Here is a 12,189-nt window from a genome sequence, read left to right on the forward strand (position 1 = left end):
TTTAGAGTGACTGTCTGCTTGTGGAGGGAAGTTAGAAACTGTGCCACAGGGAGTAGACCAAGTCAAAAGAGAGTCCTCCAGGCCTTGATTCTGCCTGGGCACTGTGAGGGGCACCTAAAAGACACAAAAATACTAAAGCGTATATGAAGTACAGGAAGGGGGAAGTAGGAATAGGGTAAAGGGTCACTAGGCCAAGGCTTGGGACTGAATGTGTTTCCTCATAACCACCTTCCTCATTCTGTATGAAGTGTTTAGAGACAGACAACTTCATTATGTGAGATTATTAGAGAGACACAGTAACCAGCATGGTGGGAGACAAAAGAGATTGAGGAGGGAGAGGAAAGGAATAGAGGAAATACAGAGGAAAGAGGCAGAGTGATAACAAGCCACTTACGAAGTAGAATAGAGAAGATAAGGCATACGGTCAAGGTGGAAGAGGGGAGAACCAGCCCTGCCAAGGACTAGGGTGTGTCTCCCAGTCAAAACTAGGGGCCCAAGAGCCCTGTCATGTTGTCAGTAACCATAAGAGCGGATCTTCTGCAACATGGGAAAAAAAGAAGCCATATCAATAAAGGAAGTTGCTGTCCACAAGGAGGTGGAGATGGAGAGGTCCTGCCCAACTCAGTCCTCCACTTGAGAAGGTCTGAGCATGGGTGTCACTTTACTCTGATTCTCTCTGGACTCCTGAGCACCCCAGTGCGCCTAGACAGGGCATTGATGCCTTCCTGATAGCCCTGCTGCTCTTCCTTCCTGGACATAATCTGGCCATGGCTCAGATTCTCCTTCTTTTGCTGTCGGCAACATGTCTGCACACTGGTGAGTGGTGGGGAACTCTCTAACAGGGACTGAACCAGAGGAGGGAACAGAGTGGCTGGGAAAAGTGGGTGTCTTGTGTCCAGTGTCTGGTAGAGGAGCCAGCCAGGTCTCTCTGACCTAAGAGTTCAACACTCAGAGTAAGCCCAACCCAACCCTTCCCTCTTTTTGCTGTCCCCCCAGCCATAGGGACAGTCCTGCCCTGTGTCCCACACCTCCCTTCAGATGAAGGCACAGGATGCTCAGGGTTGTCCTTTAAATCCCTGCAGTGGCTTCATATTCTCCCTGTCCTTCCCAGGGAACTCAGGAGGATACACAAGAAAAAATTACTTTGGGGTGAACCAACCAGCAGTCCTCTCTGGAGTCCAGGGTGGCTCCATTGAGATCCCCTTCTCCTTCTACTTCCCCTGGAAGTTGGCCAAGGATCCACAGATGAGCATAGCCTGGAGATGGAAAGAAGTCCATGGGGAATTCATCTACCAGTCCACTCTATCTTTCATTCATGAGCACTTCAAGGACCGGCTCATCCTAAACTGGACACAGGGTCAGACATTCGGAGTCCTCAGAATCCTGAACTTGAAGGAGAATGACCAGGCCACATACTTCAGCCAAGTTTGCCTGCAAACAACAGAAGGCATGAAGTGTTGGCAGTCTATTCCTGGGACAAAACTCATTGTTACACATGGTGAGCAACCATGGCACATGGCTTCCTTGTTCCCTACTGTCACCTTAGGCTTCACAACTCCGATCTTCCCTTCATATTATGTTCCCTTGGATCTGTTCAAATATCTGCAAAAAAATTTCTTTGTAGTTGTGACAAGACTTTGCAGCCTCCTATACCTGTCAGCCTCTGCTGAGAGAGAACCAGACCTGACTCTAAGCTTCAGCACCCCATTGCTAACACCCTTACTGTCCCAAATCTAACTACAGTCCTGCACATTTTGACCCATGACTGCAAGGTGGATGAGCTTCTCCAGGGTGTAGCTGACTCTCTTGCCCTGTGGCAGGGCTCCAATTGGTCACTGTATGCAGCATCTACATACAGCTCCAACTTCAGTTCAGAACTTATAGTAGGGACCATGGATGTTCTGGTGTCCTCTGGTCTAACTTTAACTGCCACATGTCACCACAGTCCCTCATTTCACCTCATAATTCCCCAGGACACACCTTTCTTCTCTCTCCAGTCTCTTCAGTCATTAGAAAATGAATAAGAAAATATCTCCAATTCCATTATGTGACCATTCTATCTTCTAATCCCTCCAGCCCCTCTGATGCAGAAGGAAATGCAGTCCCCTGTACTGGGATCCCTGAGCTCAGTGTAGTGACTGTGTGTCCCTGCATATGCACCAGCAGAACCTGGGAACTGTGTGTTGCTGCATTGCTGCTTACAACCTTTATCTGTTGCTCCCCAAAACCCCACTTTTTATGTGAATACTTCTTTATTTCCTATTTTCGTTCTTCAGCTTTCTTTCTGTCTTTTTCTATTTATTTTGTGTTGGTGTCTCAGCATGTAGTCCTGGCTGTCCTAGTACTCACTATATAGATCCATCTGACCTTAAATTCACAACAATCTGCCTTGCCTCTGCCTCCTGAGTGTTGACAGTAGAGCATATGCCACCACATCCAGAAGTGACTCTTGACTGTACTTATGACAACCTATAAGAGGACGCCCACAGCACAGTTACCTGTGCAGGCTACAGCTAACATGTTGACCTGTAGTAGAGTCAGCAGCTGTCTGCAATCAGAGACAAAGGAGCCATTTAATATATGTGTCCAGCTCAGTCATTCTCTAATTTCCTACAGCCACAAATCTTTTATACAGTGCTGTAGGATATGGGGACCAACATGCATAAAAGTATATCATTGCTACTTCATAACTTTAATTATCCTACTGTTATGAATCACAATAGACCTGACATGTCTATTACCTGATATGCAATCCATGTTGGAATAACGATGCACAGGTAGAGAACCACAGGTCTAGAATTCAAAAATAAGTAAATGTTTGGGAAATTATTCTTAGTTATCTGTGTGAAGCAAAGGAATGTAATCTTCCGTGGACTGAGCTGCACACATATGGCTAAAATCTTATTTTTTTGAATAAACATTTTGTTATATTCAGTGTGTATGAACTGGTGGGTCTGTAAAGGCAGATTTGTGTGTGTGTGTGTGTGTGTGTGTGTGTGTGTATGTTTGTGTGTGTGTGTGTGTAAGTTTCCATCTCTCTGTGTCTCTGTGTCTGTATCTGTGTGTGTGTGTGTGTGTGTGTGTGTGTGTGTGTGTGTGTGTGTGTGTGTGTGTAAGTCTGTATGTATCTGTGCTTGAAAGTCATGGTCTGTGTGTGTGTGTGTTTCTGTTTATGTTTATATGTTTATGTGTTTATGTATGTAGAAGGTAGAGGAGATCCTGAGGTATCAGCCACCTTATTTTGGGGGATAGACCCTCTCACTGGCTTTAAGTTTCCCATGGAGGCTAGGTTGGCACTGAATGAGCCACAGAGACAATTCTGTCTCCACCTCCTCAGTACTTGGTTTACACCTCATTTGGCTGTGTTTGATGTGGATCTAGACACACAGATCAGGCTAATTGTCCACTCTCAGAGCACTGCATGCCACTGTCCCTTGACCTAGGATCAAGGGTCAGGCACACTTACCGGGTGCTTGAAATGTATTTTAGGGACCAAACACAGGCTCTGTGGCCCAAGAAACAAGCACTCTATGAAATAATTGTATCTGTATGTTACACATATATAAGTGTAAAAAAATCATTATATTTCTCTAACTTATTTATCTGTGTCCCAATGGAAATATGTGGACACAGCCAGGATAGTTGTGGACTGTGTATTTGTGCTTATTCTCCTTGTGTCTCAGCCTTAAGCGTGTGTTTCCGTCCCTGTGAGAAATTCTAGCTCTTCCCCATCCCACATGCAACAGAAGACAAGATGTGACACTCACCCATCCCTCCCTCATCCAGGGGTAATCTGCTCACTTCTCATCTCTCCACAGCTCTCAGTACTATCATGATCTGCTCACTTCTCATCTCTCCACAGATCTCAGTACGACCATGAGGACCCCCTCCATCATCACCTCTGCAGACCCCACAGCTGGCCTGGAGAACATAAGGGGCCAAAGGAATCCTTCACTGCTGAACCTGGGGGGCATCATTGGGATGGTCGTGGCCAAAGTTGTAGTCATCATCCCCCTCTACGGATGGATGATCTCTCTGTGGTGGAAGCAAAGGTAAGTGGTCCAGGACAGGCCTCAACTGAGCTTCCCCAATGAGAGTGGTGTTCTCAGCTGTGGGAGATGGAGAAGGGCAGGGAACAGTAAAGAGAACAGAAGGAGGGAGAATGTTCCTGAATTTCCCAAGGACTGCATCCCTGGATCCTGATGTCCTTCCAGACCACCTGGAAATTAGAGTAGCAAATGCAGATGAACACAGAGCCTGCTCCAAAGGAATTCAAAGAGGCATGCAGGAGACACAGGAGCTGACTGCTTAACTGGAAAGAGCTATAGCTGATGAAGAATACCTGAGAGTAGACCAGCACAAGCAGACAACATGTTACAGGAAGTGATAGCTATAAAAAAGAGACACCTCTTTAGTTGGGCGTGTGTGACTAAAATGGAAATTAAAGAGTCTGGTGTGTAATAAAGCCACAAACAGAAGAAATGTGTATGGAGAACCTAACACTACAACAAGTAAAAGAGTTGAGCACTAGAAAACTAAACCCCCTGAAAAAGTATGGAACATCCATTGAAGTGTCTCAATTGAAGTGATTGCTCCACAAACAGGGACATGAGTATCATCCCAGGAGCCACAAAAAGAGTTGCCAGACAGGTGGAGACAATAGGATCGCTGTGGCTCCCTGGGCTGCCAACCTTACCTATTGTGTGAGAACAATGACTGACCTGACTCACAATCTAGAGAGGACAGCTCCTAAAGGACAATGCCCAAGGTGGTCCGCCAGCAGCACATGAGTCTTCACATTTGCAAATATTCACATGTGGTTATGCGCTGTTCAAAGTGAATTTAAAAAGAAACATTAGAGAAGTCTTATAAATGTAAGAATATTTGCACAATGGAAAATTTTATACACTAAGTCCCTGCAAACACACACACACACACACACACACACTTTCACCTGAAAATACAATGAAGTTCTTTTTCAAAATCCAATAGCATTTTTGTAAAAATAAAAGATTTGTTTTCAAAAATTGGTGTAGTTTAAGAAATAAAAATGGAGGCACAGAGGGGGACACAATAATCTCAGCCCTCGGAAAATGCAGACAGGAGAATCATGGGTCAAAGGATATCTACAGTTACATAGCAAACTGTAGGCGACTGGGCTCCAAAGACCTTGCACACACAGCACAATACCTACGTGTGGACTGAGGTCAGAGCAGATTTAAAGTTGTGGGACTACAGGATAAGGATGGAGATGCATAGATTTTGGAGTGTAATGGATGTTTACAAATGAACATTTAAGTGTGCATCCGACAGTTTCAGACAGGCTCTGCCTTCGATTACCATAAGTAGAAGAAGTGAGAGGTGGAAAAGCAGCAGCCAGGGAGGCAACAGAAGGCTCACCAGGATTCAAACCATGAGACTGAGTCTGCAGGGTGCAGGAGCCTACACTCAAAGGAAGAACTAGAGAGCCAGATTCCAGAAAGGCAAAAGTGAAATATGGTGTGAACAGAGAGAAGAAAGCAGAGATGTGTCAAGAGGTCAGAGAAGAGGGAAGAAAAGAAAAGAGGAAGAAATAGAAGTGGGTTGGTACACTAGTTCATTGCTCTGATTTGCAGTGTTGTAAAGGTCTGCTGACTACTGGACTCAGGTCCTGGTGATTCTCAGACCTGTCTCTGCCTGGCTGCTGCAGAGCTGTTTGGTGCCCAGGTCCCCTAATGTTACCTGAACTCAGAGAATAGCTGAAATGCAGGACAGAGAACCAGCATGGTTGACACACTGACACAGGTTCTTCTCCTACAGGCCAGCAGAGTAACGCCTAAACCCCAGCCAGGTGAGTGACTGTCATCTCAAGGGAGGATGAGGGGCTGTTGGGAAGTTTATTATGAGAAAAATGGAAGGGAGCCAGAGAGATGATTCAGTCAGAAACACAGGGGACATGGGGAGGAAGGCCTGAGTTTGATGTATCCAGAGCTCACACATTATAAGCCAGGGATGAGGCTAGAATTTGCAAGTCCTGCCCTGCACAAGCAAGAGACAGGGAGAGTCACAGGATGGTCGAACACATAGTCTAGAACAATTGGTGAGTTTCAGGCCTATGAAAGATCATGACTTTAAAAACTAGGGAGATTTCTCAAGGTGATAAGTCATGGTCATAACATTTTCTAAAATAGTTTCATGTGAAATATTTTAAATTACATATTAATGAACAAAAACAGTGAATTCCAGTTAGAGAACTCAATGGGAAATGGAGCCTGCTCCCTAGCTCAATGACCTGGGAATGATTTCTGGGGACCCAAATGGATTAAAGAGAAAACTGACTCAGGACAACTGTCATCTTCCTCTCATGGTCATTCACAGGCTCCGGATGAGACATCATCCCTTCTTCCTCAACTAAGAGACCTCCCAGTGTTAGGATCTCTCAACAGGGAGATTAGTTTATATCAAAATAGTTATTGGTGACCACATACCCTGCATCCCACAACCTCCCATGTGATTCTCTCTGGGAATCAGAATTCTCAGAATTCTTCAGAATTCTCAGAATTCTTCAGAATTCTGCTGTGAAAGATCACCATACTTGGATAACCCCCACTTCTGCCACATGGTCTCTGAAACCCTCTGCTTGAAACCAACTTCATCTCATATGTCTCTGGGCCAGAGAGCCTGACTGTGCTCTTCATTCTCTGCCCATGGACTTATTGACACTTTCAATAAATACCTCACTTCCCGCAATCCATCTCCATGTCTCTCCTGAGCCCGCTCATAACACAACTTAGAGAGTGGCACACTGTGTCTAGCATGTGGGTCACTGGGATAGATATAAGGACAATAGTCTGCATTGAAACCAACAGCCTGATAATCAAGGTTCACCTCTTCCTTACTCTCAGGAGGCTGACATCTCATCCAGAGCCCAACCCCCACCCCACATGCTTCACATCAAGTGTCAGACCAAGGCTTCCTTTCCTCACAAGCCCAACTGCATGCACTCACATTCTCATTTCCTACCATGTCGACATTCTGGACTCTGGGTTCTCTCCTAGAATAGGACATTTGTCGCAAGTCCAATCTGTCCTAACATTTGATAGTCATCACATCAACTTCTAATAAAACCCTGTGGGGACACAGAAAACCATCCAGAGTGACCCAGGAGGAATGAAACCAGGCTTCTCATGACAGAAGAAGTTCATTGACATACTCTATACAGATCTACCAATGACACTGAGCCATAATTGAAATGGCACAAATACAGCTCCAGTTCACCAATCACAAGGCTCAATGAGTACCATACATGGGCCTTTTCTGAGTAATTGGGGAAACTGTTTCCAATCCCATGAGGCAAGCTAGAGCTACTTGGGGTCATGAAGAGGTCACCAATACTCATGTGGCTAAAGTGAAGCGCCCTGGAGCAGCTATGAGGTATCTACTGTTGTTGTGACTGCATCCTAACACCCTAAGACTGAACACAGCAGCTCTCATGAGTACAGGGACCTTAAAAGCAGGGATGATATTTTCTCTGAGCATTCCTGAAGGGTTGTCACAGCAGGATGCCATGATGGAAGTCTGCCCAGCCGTTTCAAGGAGTCCATTTGTCAGGTCCATGTCGCAGGCATCTGTACTCAGAGAAGGGGCCTTAATCCACTTGCTCAAATGTGACTTCTCAGGTCCTTTTTCATTGCTCAAGATGGAAAAACAAGAGACAAACCCAGAGCAAAGACATAAAGAAACAACGTTCTCAACAACATAGGTGCTTAAGCTCCAGTTGAATACATTCAGGCAGACTGTATCTCTGATGTACCAAAGGGAACATTATGGGGCAACTAGGAAGTAGACATTGGTTTCTGCCCTGGTGACAAGTGTTTGGTATGTGTGTTCCCTAGACTGAGCTGATCGGTAAAAAAAAAGTACTAAAAGAAATTGGGGATCAAAACATGCCTGTCATCCCTACTATTGACAGGTAGTGATGGGAAGATTGTCAATTGGAATACTGGTTCTTAACCTGTGGGTCATTACATCTTTGAAGTTTGAAGGACATTTTCACAGGAGTCACATTTCAGATATCCTGAATATCAGATGTTTATATTATGATCATAACTGTAGCAAAATCACAGACATAAATTACCAATAAAATAATTTTATGGTTGGAGTCACCCCAACATGAGGAAATATCACAGCATTACAAAGCTTGAGAACCACTGAATTGGAGGCTACTCTTGGTACCTCTTGAGTTTAGGCCAGCCTGGGTTGCATGAGACTGTCTTCAAATCAACAGCAAAGCTTAACAAAACTGAAAACAATAAAGAGGGTCATGGATTGTCGCGCCCACCTCAGCCGGCAAGGAAGATGCAACACCGTCGGATTCTTCTCAACAGCCTTTATTGCAGGACCACCTCATTGCTGATACGGGGACCTCAAGCAGCAAAGGCGCTCGCCTTATATATACAACAGACTGGGGCTATTCTAATTTTCTTTCAGGGATTGGCAGAGCACGAATCACCCCACTATCACCTCTGCTACTTGTCGGAGCATGAACCACCCCATTAGCATGGTACCGCCCCAGCCAGATTGACACCAGGTGCAAACCCGCACATGCGCAGTACTGTTGTGTACCACAGGAGGGTGCCAGATCACCTCATTATCCTAAGACTGCCCTGGCAAGGGGACAAGCCTGCGTATACGCGATAAGTTGTTTACATCCAGTCGGGACTGGATGTCAGTGCCATCTTTGTTTTACCGCGCAGCTCCCTACATCTCCCCCCTTTAGTTTAATAAAATGACTGGACTAGATCTGGGTGTCACGTCAATCTTGTCATTGCTCCTGTCTTAGGTCGTTCCTGATGATGACTCAGAATTATCCGTCATAGGGTAACCCTATTGCCACCGGGCCCCGTGTCTTAGGTTGGTCCAAGCTCGAGGAAAGTTGCCCGTCTCTGGATACAATGACTCCACATGACAGTGACTAAAATGATCTAGGGCAAACTCTTAATCTTTCAAAGAGGCCAGCCGTATGTTGGGAGAAGCAACATTTTCAATGGTGATCATAGCCTGGTAAACAACTGCTTTGTGTCTGGCATGTTATCTTTTTAAACGGCCAATAAGCCAGAGACATACTCCACATCCCAGGAGGACAATAACTCCCCAGGGAAACATGCCAGACCACTCCTTAAAAAAGGAGAAAGCGTTGGTGATCCATGAGGTAAAATCTTCAACTGTGATGGGGTCCAACCTAGTGCTGTTAAGGACAGCAATCTGCATCACCAATTGTCTCGATAGTCGCTCTGCTTTCATGGACCAGTTTCCTTTCAGATAATTCGAGATTTCTTTGCTCTGTTGAGAATGCTGAGAAAAGTTAGCTTGCAAAGGAGTAATGCATAAACCTCTAAGGGAGGAAACACAGGATAGCTGTGTCATATGATAGAGTGCTTCAATTTGTTCTTGAATTAAATCTATCCTTTGATTAGCTAATAGAAGGCCAGATGCCAAATGAGTATTAAATTCTTCTGGTATCTTTAGTGCCACTGCAGTTCTTTCTACAATCTGATTGACAGTCTCAGCTGTCTGTACTTGATTAGTCATGGTTATTGCGGCTGTAGTAGCTGCGGCAGCAAACACAATAGCTGAAATTATAGCTGCCGTAATTCCAAAATCCCTTCTGGCTCTTAGCAAATTAAGAATAGGAAAGCTCTCTGGGTTTGCCTCCACTGGGATTGGCACAAAGGAGGGAATCTTAACCATCACTGTGGTGTCGTTGGTGCCATCCCAGCATTCAGCTAAATAGCAGACTACATCAGAGCTATTACAATTTAAAACATCATTGCTTACATTAGTGCTTATCAGAAAGAAAAAAGGTGATCTAACACATACTGAAGTACTAGTGGTAGTATCATTTGCCAAGAGGTTATTATATTGAATATTGATCAACCTGGTATCATTTTTTCTGGTAGCTGAAACATTATACAGTGTGAAGTTCTCATCCATTAACCTAGCAAAGGGGGTCAGGGATGTATATGCCCCTTGCTCATTGGACAGAACCCATTGAAACCAAGGCCAGAGATTTTCCATGCCAGACTTATTCTGTTTCCAGTGAAACTGTGTTTTGCCAAGAGGTGGGGAAAACTCAAATCCTGGCAAGATTTGTTTTGCTCTATGAAATGGACTCTGACATGGGGTAAAATCAGGTGGGAACTCTTGATACGGGGGGCAAGCGGGTAAGACTCTACAATGGGTAGAGTTATCCTGTGTATAGTTACCTTGCCCCGGGCATGATGCAACGCTACAACTATGCATCATAATCAGTGTTGTAATGTTCAAATCAGCAGAACAATTGACTGACGTGTTTCCGCTGTGTGAAGAGACCCCCTGGGAAATTTGACTCAAAGCATCCAGGATGATCCTGATGTTCATTGCATTGTCACTCATAGGATCCAACCAATTAGCTAATGTGGCTCTACGCAGCCAAACACAGGGCAGGGAAGAGTTCTTAACAGTAAAGCATAAGGTATGCAACAGAGAAAAGTTAGTGGCAGCATACCATTGGGGCATTTCTCCATTTGGCACTATACAGGGAACATCACGCAGACAGGAGGTGGAGAAAAAGGTTGGCAAAACAATAGAATTGCTATGAACTGGCTTGGGTACTGGCCAGGATCTGGCAATAGCCCACAAGATAAGTGACTCAGCTTGTATTACCATTCCCAGTAGTAATAGGGCTCGTAGTCTCATCTTCAGGAAGAGCAGAAAGCAATTTTCGAGTCAAACGCTCAGGTACTCAAATTGGATTTTCTTGATTCTGCAGAAAAACACAAACAGCTCCCCTAGATCTCGAAGTCATGGGATCTGGGCCATGCCATTCTTCAGTTAAGACATCCTTACACTTTACTTCTGCATTAGTCATAGGTGTAGTGCAGCATGGCGATCGACGGCAGAGTGGCCATGCGTATCCAAAGTTAAGAAATTTAGAGTAAAAAGAGCTAAAGAAATTTGTTCTTTTGGTGTTCGGCTGCTGCCAATTCCCTCTTTTTGTTTTTGTATAAGCTCTTTTAAGGTATGATGCCTCTTTCCACAATTCCTTGGCCCTGGGGATTGTATGGTAATCCTGTAGTATGACCGACCTGCATTGTCTGGCAAAATGCCTGAAAGGACTTTGCTGTGTAGGCAGGCCCATTGTCTGTCTTGAGACTATCAGGCTTTCCCCTAAGCAATGACTAATGGCATTAGGAGCCTTTTCACCAGTCATCAGAGTGGCATGTATAATACCGGAACAGATATCAACAGAAACATGAACATATTTTAAATTTCCAAATTGAGATATGTGTGTGACATCCATCTGCCAAAGTTTTAGCAGGATCAGACCATGAGGGTTAATCCCCACCTGAGGAGGGTGGTGAAATTGAACACAATTCAGGCAACGTAACACCACATCATGGGCTGTAGCTCTAGAGATGTTAAATTTTTGTTGAAGAGTAAAAGCTGGAACATGAAACTTTTGATGAAATTCTCTAGCGAGATCAATGGGAGCAGCATGAAAAATAAACTCTCTACGAGTACTAGCATCCACCAGGGTGTTATTACTGGTCATGGGACCAGGCAAATTAGTATGGGCTCGAATATGTTGTATGAAAAATTTATTTTTTTGGCCCAAATCAATTTTTGTAATTCTAGAAGAATCTGACATACAGTACTAGTCAATCAAATTGGCCCTGCAATTTCAAGTGAGCGCACAGCATTAACTACATAAGCAGAGTCAGAAATTAAATTAAAAGAATCATGAAATCTTTTAAAAACTTCCAATACAATTTTACATTCTGTAATTTGGGGGGTGCATGAACTGTATTGAATTAAGACTGGTGCTTGAGAATCAACCATATAGGCACCTACACCTGTTTTGGAGCCATCTGTATAAATATCTAACGCTCCCGATAAAGGCTCTGAGGCAGTGACCTTAGGAAAGATCACTGGATGTTCAATAAAAAATTGTAGCAAAGGATCCTTAGGATAATGATTCTCAAACTCTCCGTCAAAACTACAGCGTAATATGGCCCAATCATCTATCAAGGCACACAATGTTTCTATCTGAGCTGTAGTATATGGTATAATAATTTTCTTGGGTAAAATACCAAAATGCCGAATGCAAGATTTAATGCCTAACATAGCAAGCTGTGCGACAGCAGAAGGATAAAATTCAAGGGTCTTATT

The 12,189-nt window shown here is 44.3% G+C and overlaps 1 protein-coding gene across 6 annotated transcripts; it reads left to right on the top strand.

Annotated features, from left to right (window-relative positions):
* The first annotated feature begins 597 nt into the window (after positions 1–597).
* Pilrb1 (paired immunoglobin-like type 2 receptor beta 1) lies at positions 598–8,781 on the top strand. 6 transcript variants are annotated; one of them, XM_087579277.1, is made up of 5 exons: positions 598–816; positions 1,121–1,498; positions 3,863–4,052; positions 5,800–5,830; positions 6,358–8,781. In XM_087579277.1, exons 1-4 carry the CDS (start codon positions 768–770, stop codon positions 5,810–5,812), a joined length of 630 nt encoding a protein of 209 aa, XP_087435403.1. In that variant the 5' UTR covers positions 598–767; the 3' UTR covers positions 5,813–5,830; positions 6,358–8,781.
* The last annotated feature ends 3,408 nt before the right edge of the window (positions 8,782–12,189 follow it).

Source organism: Rattus norvegicus, chromosome 12 (genome assembly GCF_021556685.1).
Source record: "Rattus norvegicus strain SHRSP/BbbUtx chromosome 12, alternate assembly SHRSP_T2T, whole genome shotgun sequence".
In the NCBI taxonomy this organism is placed as follows: domain Eukaryota; kingdom Metazoa; phylum Chordata; class Mammalia; order Rodentia; family Muridae; genus Rattus; species Rattus norvegicus.